Source organism: Dendropsophus ebraccatus, chromosome 12, assembly GCF_027789765.1.
Source record: "Dendropsophus ebraccatus isolate aDenEbr1 chromosome 12, aDenEbr1.pat, whole genome shotgun sequence".
Taxonomy (NCBI): Eukaryota; Metazoa; Chordata; class Amphibia; order Anura; family Hylidae; genus Dendropsophus; species Dendropsophus ebraccatus.
The window spans coordinates 9,587,602-9,606,016 of NC_091465.1; the positions used below are offsets into that span (position 1 = coordinate 9,587,602).

General features: G+C 49.9%; 1 protein-coding gene across 1 annotated transcript; it reads left to right on the forward strand.

The window, feature by feature from the left end:
- Nucleotides 1-3,958: 3,958 nt before the first annotated feature.
- On the forward strand, nucleotides 3,959-18,019 carry UBE2M (ubiquitin conjugating enzyme E2 M). The gene is made up of 6 exons (XM_069946542.1): nucleotides 3,959-4,363; nucleotides 10,218-10,312; nucleotides 12,336-12,374; nucleotides 13,910-14,013; nucleotides 14,986-15,049; nucleotides 17,341-18,019. The coding sequence occupies exons 1-6, from the start codon at nucleotides 4,255-4,257 to the stop codon at nucleotides 17,479-17,481; spliced, it is 552 nt and encodes a 183-aa protein (XP_069802643.1). The 5' UTR covers nucleotides 3,959-4,254; the 3' UTR covers nucleotides 17,482-18,019.
- Nucleotides 18,020-18,415: the final 396 nt, after the last annotated feature.

Genomic DNA, 18,415 nt, shown 5'->3' on the forward strand with positions numbered 1-18,415 from the left:
AAATGTTCTACAAAAATACCTTTAGGGTGCCTTCACACCTACCGTATCGCAGTAGAAAATCTGCCGCAGATTCGCAGCGGATTTAAATAAATGAATTAACACAGCATTAAATCCGCACTTACAAATCTTCTGCGGATCCGCAGCGGATTTGACAGTGCGTATTTAATGCTGTGATCATTCAATTAGTTAAATCTGCTGCGGATCCGCAGCGGATTTTCTACTGCGATACGGTAGGTGTGAAGACACCCTTAAAGTATAAAAATGCACGAGACCCATATAGATCCGCGCTGTCACAGTGACTCTCAGATGACTTCTTTGAGTTGTTCCTTTTCCTCCAATCCGTTCCAGCTACAATTCATCTCTTCAGAACCAGCCAGACAAACCTCTTACGCTCCGCAGCGTCCAGGCATGATAGGAATTGTAGTTTTGCAACAGCTGGAGGGCCGTGAGTTTGAGACCCTGACCTAAATAGAAGTAATTCTGCCATTTGGTGTCATATGCAGTAAAGTAGGTAGGTCCCCCCCTATTAGGTTGTTGCTTGTAGTAAGAAAACTAGTAAGGATGGGCTAACAGTGTTTGCAATTAGTTTTTTTTTTTTTCCCCATCCATTTTATGCATTGACTTTTTTATTTAAAAAAAATCAAAACACATCCATTTTTTTTTTTTGTGTGTGCACAAAATGTGGTCCACCTGTTTGGTTTTTGGAAGTCAGAAAAACAGATTTAGGGTGCCTTCACACGTACCGTATCGCTGCAAGTTTCTCGCACATAAATCCACAGTGTTACTGATTGTTATCAAGTCAATGTATGTGTATTACTACATGCAAGGTTGGTTCAAATTTCAGACGTGTTTATCACCACAAAAAAAACGCAGCTACTTTCATGCGAGTAGCCTGGTGATGTAGCTGTAAATTAACTTTGTTGTCTTTTTTTGGTGCCTCATCTCCCTCCACCCCTCCCCTCTCCATAAGAGAATCATGAAGCCAGGGTGGAGAGCTTCAAACGGCTTTTTCATGATAAAAATGCAGTTTTTGGCTAATAAACCAAATTACAAAATTTCTTAAAATTACCTGTACTATTGATTTCTGCAAAAAAAAAAAAACATTGACACTTTAAGTAGTTCTCCCTCCTTAGGTAGGACCCGCACTGTTTGTGCCCTGTATGTTGGACTCTATGTAGGTATTTTGCACCCTGTACGTTGGACCATCTGAAAGTAGTCTGTCCCCTATAGGGCGTCTTCCGTAGTTAGGTTGGCGGAAGAACAAACTGTACTGTACTCTTGACTCTGCATAGCCACCGCCATCTTGTGCTCCCTCTTCAAGGCCGGCAGCATCTACCTTATGATATATTACTCATTAGCGTCCTCTACTGTTCTCCCTCCTAGGCTGCAGGCAGTGCGTGTGTGTGTGACCTAGAAGAGGTTATAAATATACAAGGACCCTTCTGGTTTGGGGTGTCCTCCGACACCCTCATTGGGAACCACTGCTCTACCAGTCCCATTTTGGGAGACTGTTGTAACCAAACTTGAACCTAGGATGTACTCTGACCTTAGATCATCTAGAACCTCACGAGAGAACTGATGGCCAATGTTAAGAGGGGCGCTGTCACTGAACGACCATTGGGATCAGTCTGGGGGGTTTAGCTGCTGGTAGGGAGAAGCAGGGGGGAATCTCCTTGCTGTATAGCCCATAAGCTTGCCCCAGTCATGTGACACCTCATGCTGAGAGGTCTGACCACCCAGATGTCACTAAATGAACCCCCCCCCCCCCCCCCCAATAATGATTAATATGTCTCTGGATGAGGGGGCTTGCATCTCTCCCTGATTGGTCAGTGCCTGTAATCCTGCCCCCTGTTGGCTGCAGTCAGGGGCCTCATCCTAGAAGTAGGAGCTGTGGATATGGTATAAAGGAGGTTAGGAGACCCCTGTAGGTAGGGCGGAGCTCACTCAGCATGCCTGGCCTATTTAAGTGACTAGGTGAATGGCGTTTCTCTTGCACAATGATAGACTAACAATGGCCGAGACATCCAGGTCACCTTATTGTAGTCATCTAAAGGAGAAGTCTCTGTATATTGTGGTGATAGAGGAGGCAGGGATGAACGGTCGGCTTCTCGGCTTTTACATTGGTTTTGTTTGTAAAATGTCATCTTGTCAACCGAGGAGCATAGACCAGCGTCATGTACAAAAGGTGAGAGTGACACTTAAAGGGGAAATCCAGTGAATTTTTTTTTTTTAAAGTATTGCCCCCCAAAACAAATCGCCAAAATACAGTGCCCTGTGTCCCCCCTGCCATCATCCTCTCCCACAGCCTGCACAGCTCTGGGAGTCGGGTCGTGACATCACCATGTTATCCAGGAAGTGACATCACCATGTTATCCAGGAAGTGACATCACCATGTTATCCAGGCAGTGACATCACCATGTTATCCAGGAAGTGACATCACCATGTTATCCAGGAAGTGACATCACCATGTTATCCAGGAAGTGACATCACCATGTTATCCAGGAAGTGAAGCCTTGATGCAGTAGTAAGTGCAGGGAAAAAAACACTTTATAAGCATTTCCTGTAATAAGTGTATATTGGGGATTTGTAACTTTTTGGGGGGGCAATACAATACTTTAATAAAAATTTTCACCAGACTTTAAATGGTAGTTCACAAAAATGTTTTTCTTTCAAATCAACTGGTGCCAGATCTTTGTAATTTACTTCTATAAAAAAAATAGACCTGCTCTCTGATCATAGTCTGTTCCTGGTTTTGGCTTCAAATCTTTGGCAGAGAATCTGTCAGATAATCTTTCTGTGTAAAAGGGCCCTTATCCGCATGGATCACGTAGTGTGAACTTACCCAAAAACAGCATTGACCAGGTGTATACATTATATCATAATCAGCCATAACAATAAAACCAGTGATAACATGGCTCCTCTGGGGACAATGGTGTCTGTAGGGGGTGGGGGGGATATAGGAGGCAGCAGGTGACTGGTCACATCTTATAGCTGATGCAGGAAAATGGGTGTAAGTATCAGTGACAGGGGCCAAATAGTCAGATTAGTCGTATCATCTCCAGAGCGGCCGGTCTTGTGGGGTCTCCAGTATAAAGTGGTCAGTACTGACCGGGGACAGGGTTATGGAGGCCCACGATCAATTATGTATATGGGGTGAAGGCTAGCCCATCTGGTCCAATCCCACAGAAGAGCTGCTGTAAAGCAAACTGCTGAAAAACTTCCTGCTGTCTATGACCGAAAGGAGTCTGATCACACAGGACATGGCAGCTCGCTGTGTATGGGGCCCCGCAGACCGGTCATGTGACTCCTGTCCACCCCTATAGTGTCTGCAATGGGCAGAATGGGTCACGGTCTCCATCATGTGGACGGCTGGGTGCGTCACCTGGAGTAAAGATGGCACCAGGATGCCCTATGGGAAGAAGACAAGATGGCGGAGCAGTGTGATGGGCAATAATCTGCTGGAGACCTTGTGTCCTGGCATCATGTGGATGTTACTGTGACACCGACTACCTACCTACCTACATACACATCTCATTCTGATCGATTATCTATGGGATGTGACTATATGCGGCTCTGTTCACACTACAATTGGCATAAACGCACCAGGGCCACCATATTTGTGCCATCCCGTAGGCTTCCTATGGATACTATGCGCTTTCCTTCACAATGGAGACATCTGTAATACCCACTGCCACCACTAGATGGAGACCGCGTCTAATACAGCACAATCAGCTGCGCCCCCTGCAGGCGGGGGAGTGTGCACATTCTGTAATGGAGGATTCATCTCCCCTCAAGACAATACGCACCGACTACAGACAACCAATCACAGGCGAGAACGCTGCGTCATTTCCGCGTCTCTTGCGCTTTTTCACCAGACTCATTGCCGAACGCTTCCGGAGTTTGCCGAGGACGCTGCCGAGAATTCCCGAAGTGTATAGGGGGCGGGCTTCCGGCCAGGGCCTTCTGTTTCCGGAACTTGCCGAGTGCCGGGACGAGTGTGCGCAGTAGGAGCGGCAGAGTGAAGCGCCCGCAGAGCTGTGTTTCCGCTGCCGGGCTCAGGGTAGAGCCGGCCTAGTGTTCGCTGCCTCCTCACTATAGCTGACAGAGCGGCGGACACGTCCCCCGGCTGCGGCCTGGCCTGTACGTGACGAAGAGGGAGGAAGGGACGGAGGGAGGCCGGGAGCTTCCCCCGGTGCGGGACACAGGGAGAGGCGGCTGAGAGAAAGAGGAAGGCCCGCGGGGGAATCCGGCGCCATGATCAAACTCTTCTCCCTAAAGCAGCAGAAGAAGGAGGAGGAGTCCGCGGGCGGCACCAAGGGGAGCAGCAAGAAGGCGTCCGCGGCTCAGCTCCGCATCCAGAAAGGTGAGAGGCCCGGGCTGCAGTGCTGCGGGGCGGCCGCTGGGGGCGCTGCTACTGCTGCTGAAGGTGTGCGGGCGCTGGGGGCGCTGCTGACGGGACCCGGGCGCTAGGGGGCGCTGCTGCTGACGGGACCCGGGCGCTAGGGGGCGCTGCTGAAGGTGTGCGGGTGCTGGGGGGGCGCTGCTACTGCTGCTGAAGGTGTGCGGGCTCTAGGGGGCGCTGCTGACGGGACTCTGGGGGGGGCGCTGCTGACGGGACTCTGGGGGGGGCGCTGCTGACGGGACTCTGGGGGGGGGCGCTGCTGACGGGACTCTGGGGGGGGCGCTGCTGACGGGACTCTGGGGGGGGCGCTGCTGACGGGACTCTGGGGGGGGCGCTGCTGCTGCCGCCCGGCTCCACTGCTGTGTACTCTAGGGGCGCTCCTTACATGCTTTCACCCTCCGGGGGGCGCTGCCGCCCTGCTCTCAGGATCTCGGCCCTCCCTACATGTCCTCAGCCTCTAAGGGGCAATACTTCTTTACTTTCAGGCTCCAGGGGGCGCTGCTGCTTTGCACTTGACCCACAATGTACTATGACTATAGGGGTAATGAGGGGATGTTGTGGCCCTTCCCGGTCCCTGCTCCCTCCAGTACCTCAAGCCTTAAAGGGGTAGTTCACCCAAAAAAAATTTCTTTCAAATCAACTGCTGCCATGAAGTGCCAGAGATTTGTAATATACTTCTATTAAAAAAAATCTCAAGCCTTCCAGTACTTATCAGCTGCTGTATGCCCAACAGGAAGTTGTATTATTTCCAGTCTGGAGAGCAGGAGAGGTTTTCTATGGGGATTTGCTCCTGCTTTGGACAGTTCCTGACATGGACAGAGGAGGCAACAGGGAGCACTGGGTCAGACACTAAAGAAAACACCACTTCCTGCTGGACACGCAGCAGCTGATAAGTACTGGAAGACTTAAAAAATTTTAATAGAAGTGAATTACAAATCTCTGGCACTTTATGGCACCAGTTGATTTGAAAGAAATTTTTTTTTGGTGGACTACCCCTTTAAAGAGGTTATCCAGCGCTGCAAAAACACGGCCACTTTCCCCCTACTGTTGTCTCCAGTTTGGGTGGAGTTTTGAGACTCAGTTCCATTGAAGTAAATGGAGCTTAAAGGGGTAGTGCGGCGTTTAAAAATTATTCACTAAATAACACACCTTACACAGTTATACAACTTTGTAATGTATGTTATGTATGTGAATGGCCCCCTTCCCCGTGTTCCCACGCACGCACGCTAGACCTGGAAGTGGGATGCTCTATACTCACCTGATTCGTGTCGACCCCCGTCCGCCATCTTGGGACAATGATGTCATCTTCAGGAGGCTCTATCCGTCCCTCATGCTGGGCCTCCTCTGCAGTGTCATCAGCTGCGATTGGCTGAGCACAGTTATGCTCAGCCAATCGCGGCTGAGCAGCCGGCATGAGGGACGGATGGAGCGGATCGGCCGGCCTCCCAAAGATGACGACATTGTCCCAAGATGGCGGACGGGGGTCGACACGAATCAGGTGAGTATAGAGCACTACACTTCCGGGTCGGGGAACACTGGGAAGGGGGCCATTCACTAACATAACATACATTACAAAGTTGTATAACTGTGTGTGTTATTTAGTGAATAATTTTGAAACGCCGCACTACCCCTTTAAGCTCCATTTACTTCAATGGAACTGAGTTTTAAAACCCCACCCAAACTGGAGACAACAGTAGGGGGAAAGTGGCCATGTTTTTGTAGCGCTGGATAACCCCTTTAAGGCCCTATTTCACGGAACGATTATCAGCCGTTACGGCCGATAACTGTCCCGTGGAATTGACAGCAACGATCAGCCAACGTTGTTCATGTCGGCTGATCGTTGCATCATTTGTCTTTCAAACCTGTTGAAAATCAAACGACTGATACAGCAACGATCTGCTGCCGTCGCTCTGTGATATAGGGGCTTTAGTTGGTGCACAGTGCTGGGTCTTGTAGTTCGCCAGCTGCTTGAGATCCATCAGATTATCAGGAAACCCTCAGAGCAATCATTGCCTCCTTCATGTAATATCCGCCTCGGGGCCCCTATTGCCTTATTGCCCGTAACAGCCACGGTTTAGCCTTCAGCTCCTGGGGAAAAGCAACGTGGCCTCTGATTGGTTGTCAGTTCCTGAGATGCTCCGCGTGCCCGGAAGGGTTGTCAGTGTCTCTTTCCATCCCCCGCCCAGGCTGCCATATAAGAGGGATTGGACTGTTATAGCTGAGCGCTTCAATGCTGGGCAGGGAATACACCCCCCCCCCCCCCCCTTTGGTGGCATAATTTTTCTTGCCATAAAGCAACGCTCCAACTGTTGCAAAACTACATCTCCCCTCGTGCCTCCTTTTCTGGCAGCTCGGGATATCTTGTTCTTATCTTACCTATTGATGGTTTCTGCGCGGATTCCATAGCGTGAACCCATCCTATGTAAGTGTTTTCTGTCCTGTCACTGTCCAGCTGATTCAAAACCACAACTCCCAGCATGCTGGCATTTGTAGTTTTGCAGGTTGGAGATCGCTACCATAGAGTATGTAGATGGATAACTCTGCAGCAGCGTCTGATAACAGAGAACAATAAAGTACATAATACCATCTGTAGGATCTCTAGTCATGTGATGTCTATGGAGGCTGCCGTCCTCTAGGACGTCGACATTTCCCCCCCCCCCCCCCCACAAGCTGCCGCCCTGTCTCGTTCTCTGGCGTTACATCACAATTGATCTGTTGATTTCGGTGCCCCCCCGTCCCCTCCACCGGCCTCTCGCATTCCTCTGTGCACCGAGTACACGGCCCCAGCCACGTTCTCCGCAGACTTACACTGTATCCCTGTGATCATACTGCTCAGGGGGTGGGGGATCCCAGCAGTGAGACCCCCTACTACCAGCTAGTTGGGAGGTCATAAACCGCTGTATAGCGCAGGGGCCGCCATGTATGAGCCCTCCGGGAATCACTCGCCAGGGGGCAGCAGGGTCATACACAGGTGGAGATTACCCCCCTCTATACCTAGAAGTATCTGATCTGTGGGGGTCCGACCATTGTGACATAGGTTATAAGTAAGTGGGTACAACACAGGGATGGTCAGACATAGGTGCCGCTGGCCCAGTTCACCTGCCCCCAGGCTCTGTACTCCGCTACCCCCATTACTCACATAGTGAGGGGAGGATGCAGGCCTCTGCGCCATTCACTCTTCTAATCAGTCAGACCCCCACTGATCAGGTACTTCTCATCGGTGGAGACTCCACCTACTTAAAGGGGCTGCAGTATGGAGGTTGTTACGGGCCCCCAGCTCTAGAACATCTCACTGTTAGTTTTGCCCCCATAAAGGCTTATTCCCAGGATCAATTTATTTTTTGTTTTACATACTCACCTGCCCCGTTCCCCCTCTTCCCTCCCAGTCCTTTTTACTCTCCTCCCCATGTGTTGTCCCTGCAGGACCCGTCTACTCAGCCAATCACTGACTGCTCAGTGTCTCTCCTCACAGTGATTGGCTGAGCAGGCGGATCCAGTGGTGACAACATGTCGCAGGATGTAATTAAGGGCAGAGGGGACCTGGAGGCAGTGGACAGGTTATGAGACTGGTGGGGGGTCCTAGTGATCCCAAGACTGAGGGGGAGGTGCTAGGGATCCCGATACTGGGGGGGGGGGGGAGGTGCTAGGGATCCCCCCGACTCTGGGGGAAAAGGTCATAGGGATCCCGATACTCGGGGGGGGGGGGGGGGGGAGTGTCCTAGTGATCCTGAGACTGCGGGAGCATGGGGGTCCTAGTGATCAAGAGACTGGGGGGGAGGTCCTAGTGATGACGAGACTACAAGGAGAAGGGGGGGGTCGTCTTTCTGGAGATGAATTGAGTGGCAGCCTGTATATGTGAACACCGCTTCATTCAGAAAGGAAGGTGTGGACCCTGGTTCTCATGGTTGCTGGGGGCAGCAGGGCCCCAGTGATCATCACCTTCTTCTATGACTAAGACCCTTTATTGAAAACCACCTTTAAGCATCGGCTACAGCTATACTTGATGTTTACGTCCCCCCTCCCCCGTTACCAGGTCTCAGTTGTCAGTGGGACAAATTTAGAAAAACTTTCCCCACGGTCGCACCACCACAATGGTAAGCTGTGAGTGTGAACAGGTCCAGATTGGAGTACCATGGTACCTGCCACAGGTTATGCTTAATATTGGTGAGATATGAGGTACAACATATCCTCCACATATTGCAAATCTATAATTGCCAATGTGTCCTGACAGCTGGGAGCTGTAGGTTTGGAATTGCCAAGTCATGACTGGAATCTGTAGCTTAAAGGTGTTATCCGGGTAACAAAACAATATTTTTTTCCCTCACACTCACTCTGAATGTCTAAAATTATCTTCTCTGGGTCCACTCTGACCACGCTCAGCTCCCTCTTTTCCCCTCCTTTTGTATTCACAGGACATGTGATCTCCTCTTTGGGAGCCTGGTTAGCTGTGTATTGACTTGGTAACCTGACCCCAGGAGACATTATCTGCATCATCTCCATGCACCTGTGCTGCTTCCATAGACTTACATGTGTCCCTGAGCCTAGGTTTCTGTAATATGAAAGTTATAGTTCTATCTCTGCTTGCATATGTACCTCTCTTTGTGTCACAGCTCTGTATATTGTAAGTGTTATAGATGTTCTTAGAGCCTAGATGGAACTAGAATGTTTTCATTCAGTCAGCAAGCAGAGGTCTAAACCTACACTACACCCCACCCTCTGTAATCAGATGTCCGTTATGCAGCACATAGCTAGACCATGTGTGTGTCAGCTCTGCTACACCATCAGCTAGTGTAGGATACATACTGGGGTGATGTGATGCAAAATCAGTGAAAAAAAACAGTCCTGTGGTTACTGTGCAATAGTAATGACAGCCGTGGGCAGGAAAGAAAGCTAAGGGGGCGAGTACGCAAACTGACCAATCAGGGAGATGCATGATGGGAAATGTAGTTTCCTGACCGGCGCCATCTTGGATTTAGATCGGCTTTTAGGAAAACTTGTAACTCAGGAACGGCAGCAACTAGAAAGACGAGACGTCTCAAAATACTCAGGGGGACTTGGTGAGTAAGGGCCCTATTCCAGAGTAACGATAATTGCCCGGATCGGCCCCATTTGGCCCGATTCGGCCGATTATCGTTCGGTGAAATAGGGAGAACGATCAGCCGATGATCGTGTCATCGGCTGATCGTTCATTTAGGGCCAGACCTAAAATCATCGTTCCCCCACCGCGCATCGCTACGGTTGAATAGCGGTGCGCGGCGGGCGACCGGCGATTTGAGAAGAAACAGCAGCAGCATCATACATTACCTGGCTGCAGGGCTTCTTCTCCGCGCTGTCTTCATCCCCGGGTCCCCCCGTATCTTCTGAATGGCCGGTCAGCTGACGGAGCGCTCAGCCAATCACAGGCCGGGACCGCCGCGGCCTGTGATTGGCTGAGTGTGGCCTGTCAGCTGACCGGCCATTCAGAAGATAGAGCGCGGGGGGACCCGGGGAGGAAACGGAGCGGAGAACAAGCCCTGCAGCCAGGTAATGTTTGATGCTGCAAGGGCATCGGTAACGATGTCCCTGCAGCCCTCGCTCAACGATCATCGGGCCGTGTAATAGGCCGAGTAAACGAGCGGCGATCTAGCAGATCGCCTCTTGTTTACATCGTTGATTGGGCCCTCCTCGGCCCGTGGAATAGGACCCTAAGACCAACGAGGAGGTTTGGGAGGATTTCATTTTTTATCTCTTGGGTGGATATCCCCTTTAATACTCGTAGTCCGGATATTATATGTCTGAGTTGCACGCTTATTTTTCGTTCTCATTTTTATTTCAGATATCAATGAACTGAATTTGCCGAAGACGTGTGAAATAGAATTCTCCGACCACGACGACCTTCTTAACTTCAAGCTAGTCATCTGCCCCGATGAGGTGAGTGTCGCCTGGGGAATATAGGGTCAGATCTTTTCCAGAGGAGCCTGCGGTGGTCCTGGTATGTAGTGGTTATTGCCAAGGACAGGGTCATGGGGGGAGTGTGAGCCTGTCTGGTCCAATCTCCAAGAGCTGCTGTAGAGAAAGCTGCTGAGAAACTTCCTGCTGTCTGATAGAAATGGGTCAGATATCACAGGACATGGCAGCCTGCTTTGTATGGGCCCCGCCGACTGGTCATGTGACTCCCTATCCACCACCAATAGTGTCTACAATGAGCATGACAGATGGCATAGAGAAATGGTAGAAGGTGTCTGGTCTGATGGGTCACGTTCTCTATCATGTGGACGGACGGGTGCGTGTGCGTCACTTACCTGGGGAGGGGATGACACCAGGATGCAATATGAGAAGAAGACAAGATGTCGGCAGGGGCAGTGTGGTGGGCAATGTTCTGCTGGTGTCCTGGCATCATGTGGAGGTTACTGACACCAACCACCTACCTATATACACCAAGTCCCCTCTAAAGACAGAGGTCAGCAGGACAATGCCCAGGGGCTGCCCTGCAGACATTGTTTAGGAATGCGGAACATGACAAAGAGATCAAGATGGTGACTCTGATTCCCAAGATGTCAGTCTGATCGATCATCTGTGGGATCCATGGAGGCCACACCTTACAGGATCTGCTTCTGATGTGTCAACACAAGGCCGGTGGTTTTAATGTTGTGGCTGATATGTGTATATGTTAATGGATAGAGTCCTGCGCTGTACTGCCGAGGGTTGCCGGGGCGCTGTGCTGTACTGCCGGGGCGCTGTGCTGTACTGCCGGGGCGCTGTGCTGTACTGCCGGGGCGCTGTGCTGTACTGCCGGGGCGCTGTGCTGTACTGCCGGGGCGCTGTGCTGTACTGCCGGGGCGCTGTGCTGTACTGCCGGGGCGCTGTGCTGTACTGCCGGGGCGCTGTGCTGTACTGCCGGGGCGCTGTGCTGTACTGCCGGGGCGCTGTGCTGTACTGCCGGGGCGCTGTGCTGTACTGCCGGGGCGCTGTGCTGTACTGCCGGGGCGCTGTGCTGTACTGCCGGGGCGCTGTGCTGTACTGCCGGGGCGCTGTGCTGTACTGCCGGGGCGCTGTGCTGTACTGCCGGGGCGCTGTGCTGTACTGCCGGGGCGCTGTGCTGTACTGCCGGGGCGCTGTGCTGTACTGCCGGGGCGCTGTGCTGTACTGCCGGGGCGCTGTGCTGTACTGCCGGGGCGCTGCGCTGGACTGCCGGGGTTGCCGGGGCGCTGCGCTCTACTGCCGGGGGGCGAGGCCAAGCTGCTCTGCTGTATACCAGTCCCCGCTCTGTCCTGCAGTTCTTGTGCTGCTGCGGAGCGTCTGGCACTGTTGATAAGACTGCGGCAGCTTCTCTGGATACTCAGGATTTCTTCATTTTCTGGATCAGTAATCTGGAGAGGGAAAGTTAACAAAGTGATGGTCAGCGGGCAGCGTGTTTACTGCGTCTTATCTCGGGCACCAGACGCTGAACCTCGGATTACAGGAGACGCTCTCCACCAGGCGGCCTTTATTATTCTGTAATATTAGATTAAAGGGGAGCTCCAGAGAAATTTGTTGATTGCTTAGTGAACTGTTACATAGAAGAACATCCTATTCATCCCCTCACACATGTCGCCCTGCCCTACCGCACTCCGTGTCACATAAGGACTGGTCCCCTTAGCCGGTCATCCTGGTGTGTCTATACATGATGGCCACAGGGGTTGTATCCGCACCATCTTCCAGGTCACGTGACACATGTCACCATATAGCCCCAGCTTATCCGTAATCTCCATCATCAATGTTTCAACCTGTTATTAGTGTATGAGCAGGTGACTGGCACAGCATCCAGTTACTATGGGCGTCCAGTGCCCGGCTGCTCCTGTAAAGCTCTGGGGTCATAGATTCACATGTATAAGAAGCTGATATGTTCTGTACCATTGTTAGTACTGATCGGTATTGTGGTGCTAATTTGTTATTTGTTTTTTTTTTCTTAAAGGGTTTTTACAAAGGTGGAAAATTTGTCTTCAGTTTTAAGGTGAGTGATGTGAGGGTTCACACCACTGCTTGTACCCGCTAGTCGCTGACCTGTTCCTGCCTGTTCCTGCCTGGCTCATGTCTCAACTGGTGACTTTAGCTCTGACTAATAAGTCTGGTTTGCAGCCTGAAAAAAAGATCTTGTCACCCCCATATACTTAGATGTCCGCACCCTGTATACAAAGATGTCCGCACTCCATCACCCCGTATACAGATAGGTCCGCTTCCCGTCATGAGACTTTCCAGATGTATTCTTCCTTGAAGTAACATTGTCTTGTGAACGGGGCCTTAGATGATGGGCAGGTCCTAATGGAAGTGCTGGGGGAACTATAAGGATTTCGGCACACTGGTATAGGAGGAAAGTCGTACAGTCTATAGATGGTCTGGAGGCTCCTTACATTGCACATGTTAGCTGCTGCTGTATACCATCTTACATTGCCGCATGAAACAGTTCAGGTGCCCCCTCCCTTCCCCATCTTGATGCCATACACCACTATAGATGGTTCCTGGGATCTAAAGTTGTTTGTGGTGCAGAAGGTTGGGGGGGCTCAGGTCTGTGGGGGCTATCGGGGATTTGTTAAAGCGACTCTGTACCCTCAATCTGCCCCCCCCCCCCCCCCCCGCCCCCCCCTAAAACCACTTGTACCTTCAGATAGCTTCTTTTAATCCAAGATCTGTCCTGGCGTCCGTTCTGCAGGTGATGCAGTTATTGTCCAAAAAACAACTTTTAAACTTACAGCCCCGTGCCAAACTCTGCACCAACCCTCCATCCCTCCTATCCACCCTCTTCATCATTAGGAATGCCACTGGAACATTCTCTCCATGCTAAACATTGCACAGGTCCTTAACGATCCAGCCCATGTGCCGGGCTGACACAGGTGGGGAATAGGAGGCAATCTGCCTGGAGCATTCCTAATGGTGAGGAGGGACACAGAGGGTGTGCCAGCCTAATGCATATACAATCCGTATAGGCACGGGGCTGCCAGTTTAAAAGTAAATTTTTATGACAATAACTGCATCCCCTGCCAAACGGACCGCAGGACAGATCTTGGATTAAAAGCAGCTATCCGGAGGTTCAAGTGGTTTGGGGGGGGTCAGGTTGTGGGTACAGAGTCACTTTAATTTTCGCAGCTGGATGCTTACCAATAAGGACAAATGGAGAATATGACTGGCCCTTATGGGATATGCGCAGTATACCAGGCATCCAGTGTGCACTATATTACCTTAGGGGTCCGTCATTGACATCCTCGCTGTGAGTCTGTTACCTCCTATTAGGTTCAGTCACTGCCTGAGTAATAGGATGGAACCAGGCAGAAAACGCTGATATACAGAGGAGCAGGAGGCCCAGTATACAGCACAGGGCAGTGCTGGTAATGCTGCAGTTACCACATTACATAGAAGTGTATTGCAACGCTGGAGATGGAGCATATTAGATACGGGATATTGGAGGGGGAGCAGATTAGATACGGGAGTTGGATGCAGGGTTGGAGGGGGGCCGGTTGTTTGCTGACTTTTATAGTGATTGTTCTTCTGCAGGTCGGACAGGGCTACCCTCACGATCCGCCAAAAGTCAAGTGTGAGACAATGGTATATCATCCAAACATAGACCTAGAGGGTAACGTCTGCCTAAATATTCTAAGGTATGGAACCGACCTGGGACTGAGCAATCTTATAATACACTTTGTGGGTCACTTTCTTTAGTCGTGTTATAAATCTGACATATTATCTGTATTCCTCAGGTCCATATGATTACAGTGATGCCCAATTTGTATAGTGTTTTTTGTTTGTTTTTTTTGTACTACTTAAAGCAGCAGTTCACAAAATTTTTTTATTGCGCCCCACGGTAGCCGCTGGCATGTACACTTACCACAGCTGATCGATGTCCCATGGCGCGACTTCATTCCGTTCACGTGGCGCCGTTCAAATCGGGTCCTGTCATTAAACGCCGGAAGTCGCTCGCTTCCATGCATTCTCAAGAAAGCACATGACTTCTGGCGTTCAATTACAAGGTAGAGAAGAGGAGTCACTGAAAAGGCGGATGTTAGTGTGCTCCCGATTTAAGCGGCGCCGCGGGACACCGATCAGCTGTGGTAAGTGTATGTACCAGCAGCTACCGGGAGGCGCAATAAAAAAATTTTGTGAACTGCTGCTTTAAGTATGTAAACATTTTTTACAAGATTTAATAAAATTTTCCTATTCTGGGCACTATAACAGAGTGTGTACTTTTGGGGGCTCAATGGACCCTGAGGGCCCCCTGTGGGTGTATTTACCAGCCAGCACTTGCTATGTATGGAGCAAGCTCGACCGCTGATCCTGCTCCACACAATGTTACGGGTTAGAGGGATATTCCAATCCCTTTTCGGAGAATATACCGTCCTTGTCTGATCCCAGATATACAAGGCCGTCTGCTTTACCGTTCTCGTATAGGGCAGTGTTCCTTAGCTGTTGCAAAACTACAACTCCCAGCAAGCATGCTAATAGCTGTAGATATGCAACAGTCTGGGAACACTGATATTGTGCAATGGAGTCTTATGGGCGTTACAGAAAGACCCCAAAAAGTTACACTTCAGCCTGTGGAGTAAACGTATTCTATTTCCTTTCTCTTCACACAGGGAGGACTGGAAGCCCGTACTCACAATAAACTCTATAATATATGGCCTACAGTATCTTTTCTTGGTAAGCATATTAGTACATTACTTCACTTTTTAATGTTTTGACTCTATTTCTATGGATAAAAACTTTAGACCAGCGCTTAACTGGAGCCTTACCCAGCAGAGCTAAGTAATGCCTGGGCCTCGCCACACTGACCAAGCGGATGCCGGGGCCTCACCATCTGGAGGAAGTCCGTACAAAAACTATTGCTTAGTCTACCCTTCATTTGGCTCCTAAAGTCCGTATAACAATAAAATAAGTCAGTAATGTTCTTAACCCCTTTACGTCAGTAATATGTACATATACGTTCCTGCTGCACATACCCCATGCTGTAGGAATGTATATATACGTTCCTGCATGTCAGAGGGGTTTCATGTGTGTGGGACCACTGCAGTGAGAGCGGTCCTGCACACATCAGTGTTCCCGGGAGCCAAGGGTAATGACAGGCAGCTGGGATCCTGCAGCTGCCTGCCATTAACCCCTTAAATGCCACAATCTATAGTTATCGTGGCATTTAAGGTACTCAGTGACAGGACAAGCTCTTGTCACTGAGTGATCAGGCCCCTCGCAGCCATGGTTGCGGTAGTCCCGATCGCTTGTACTTACAAGGTGCGTGTAATCCACTTACCTCCGTCCTGTCTGATCAGCGTTCTGTATATAGAGTCTGCTCTCGGGCAGGTTTTATGCACAGATCACCGATGACACTGATCTATGCTATGGCATAGCATAAATCAGTATATGCAGTATGTTTTACTGTGAAATATAAGTGTTTTTAAAAAAAAAAAAAAAAAAAGTGTAATAAAAAACTGTTTTTAGAAGTATAAAAAGAAACCATATACCCCCATCCCTCCCAATAAAAGTTTAAAATACCCCCTTGTCCATTATAAAAAAATAAACATATTATATCGTACCGTGTGGAATTGTCTGATCTATTAAAATATAATATTACTGTTCCCCTAAACGACAAAAAAAACCCCACCTGGATTGCTGATTTTTATTTATTTATTTTTTTTAAATATATAAGAAAAAAATTAAAAAGTTATAATTTTTCTGTCACCCCAATATGATATGAACCCCCTCCCGCCGCTGCACAGTAAATTCACGTCACTGCAGCCTATTCCTGGTGCTGCAGCGACGTGAATTTACTGCTGAGGATGACGCAGGCGTAGGAGCTACGCCTGTGTCATCCATGGCGGGTCCCGGCTATCAGTGATCACTGATACCCGGGGATCCGCCGCAACTCTCAGCATTGAAGCCACGCCCCAGTGCTGAGAGTTAACCCTATAGATACTGCGGTCAGCAAGACCACAGTATCTATAGGGCTCTGGAGAGACAATTCTCCCTCTCCTGAGGGAGAACTGTCTCTCCGGTGTCCAGCGGGGTTCTGCGAACTGATCGCAGAGCCCCGATGATAGTCATAGAAACCAGAAGCCTCAGGCTTCCGGTTTCCATCTACGGAGGCCGGCAGGGGAAAGGAGGGAGGGCAGAACGGGCGCCAGGCTCGCGCCTGTCAGCTCTGCCGCCTCCCCTCTCTCCCCTGCTACTGATACAAGATTGTAACAGCGGCAGGGGACATAGGAGAGGTGGCAGAGCGAGGGACATCAGCTTATGGGATCTTTATGATGATCCCATAAGCTAATGTAAAATCATGACCTGGGCATTGAGGCATCAAAGATCCCAGGTCGTGAAAGGGTTAATAAAAAAAACCTAGAGATCATGGCGCAAAAAATGACATCCCGACCAGCCCTGTAGGTGGAAAAATAAAAGCGCTATGGCTCTTAGAAGGTGAGGAGGAACATCGCATTAATTTGATCTTGGACATCTGTGAATCAATGGGCTCGGTCTTGAAGGGTTTAAACCAGAGAGTGCAGCTTATAGTCACTTTTGTGAATACTGCCTCACAAGCAACTCTGAGGCGCCTCGTTGTTTGAGAATAACTGTTTTAGGGTATGTGCACTATGAGGATTACAGACGAAACCTCCGTCGCGTAATCCTCAGCTCGCGCCCGCTCGCTCATTCATTCTTTGGATGGAGAAAGGAATCTGCCAGTGCAAGCTGAGGATTACACAACGGAGGTTCCGTCTGTAATCCTCAGTGTGCACGTACCCGGAGACTGACTATTCATGTTGCGGCCATGTATCTCTTCTAGCTGCCTGCATGTGTCACTGTTGTGAGCCGTGTCATTCCTCTAGCTGCCTGCAGGTGTCACTGTTGAGCCATGTCATTCCTCTAGCTGCCTGCAGGTGTCACTGTTGAGCCATGTCATTCCTCTAGCTGTCTGCAGGTGTCACTGTTTGTATCTCTTTCCCATCTAGGAGCCAAATCCTGAAGATCCGTTAAATAAAGAAGCGGCGGAAGTTCTTCAGAACAACAGACGCCTGTTTGAACAGAACGTGCAGCGGTCCATGCGGGGGGGTTACATAGGATCCACCTACTTTGAACGCTGCCTGAAATAGAACTACGCAGCTTTAGAGTGCGATGCCCGCCATCCATCTGACCCACCCGTCTCTTCGCCCCCCCATCCTTCTATGCTATGTTTCCTCTCGTCGCCATCCAGCAGTCACCCCATTTTCATTCGGCCCCCATCCTCCACCACCAAAAAAGCTGAGCGCCCAATGTGGAGCGACCTATGCAAAGGTCCTGCGTCCCCCCCGATCCTGCTGCTGTCCCTTCTCCTCGGTGGGGAGGGAGCTCCGAGCACACATTTAACTTACATACTGGTCGTGCCGCCACCTGGCTCTGCCATACCTCACCGTGCCCACCGCTCTTCTATAACAGAGCGGCCATTACTATTTCCTTAGGTTAATAATAAATGTTCCCCGCCCCATTGGTCCACCATTTTTTTATTTTTTTTTTTCCCCCTTGAAGAAGAATTCAGAATTATTTTTTTGCTCCGTATTTCCTTAATTCAACCCACCATAAGTCTCTTCATCCGTTTTGGTGGCCTTACGACTTTTTTTTTTTTATTATTTGTTCTGACGTCATTATTTTATTAAAAGAGGAAAAAATATTGAGTTGGACCCAGATTTTTTTTTTTTTTTTTTTTTACTTTATAGCATCCACATTACCACCCTATGGGGGGCGCACACTGTTCCATTGCCGGGGTGGGGTGTATTGTGTACCGCAGATCCGCGTATAGACCCCAACACTGTTTACTTGAGGCCTTTTTGTTTTGTTTTTTCTCTTTGTGGGGTCGAATGGCATGTACTTCCACAAGCTCAGCCGAGTCGTCTTTGTTATTGGTATGGTAGGGAACAGCGAGAACAAGGCTGTGCCCCCTACTACCTTCTGTGTATTGTCTGTTAGTTCACATAACAGCCCACATCCCCCCCCCCCCCCCCCCTCTCTGTGCGGGATCAAGGCTTTTTAAGTGCACGTATTTATTATCGA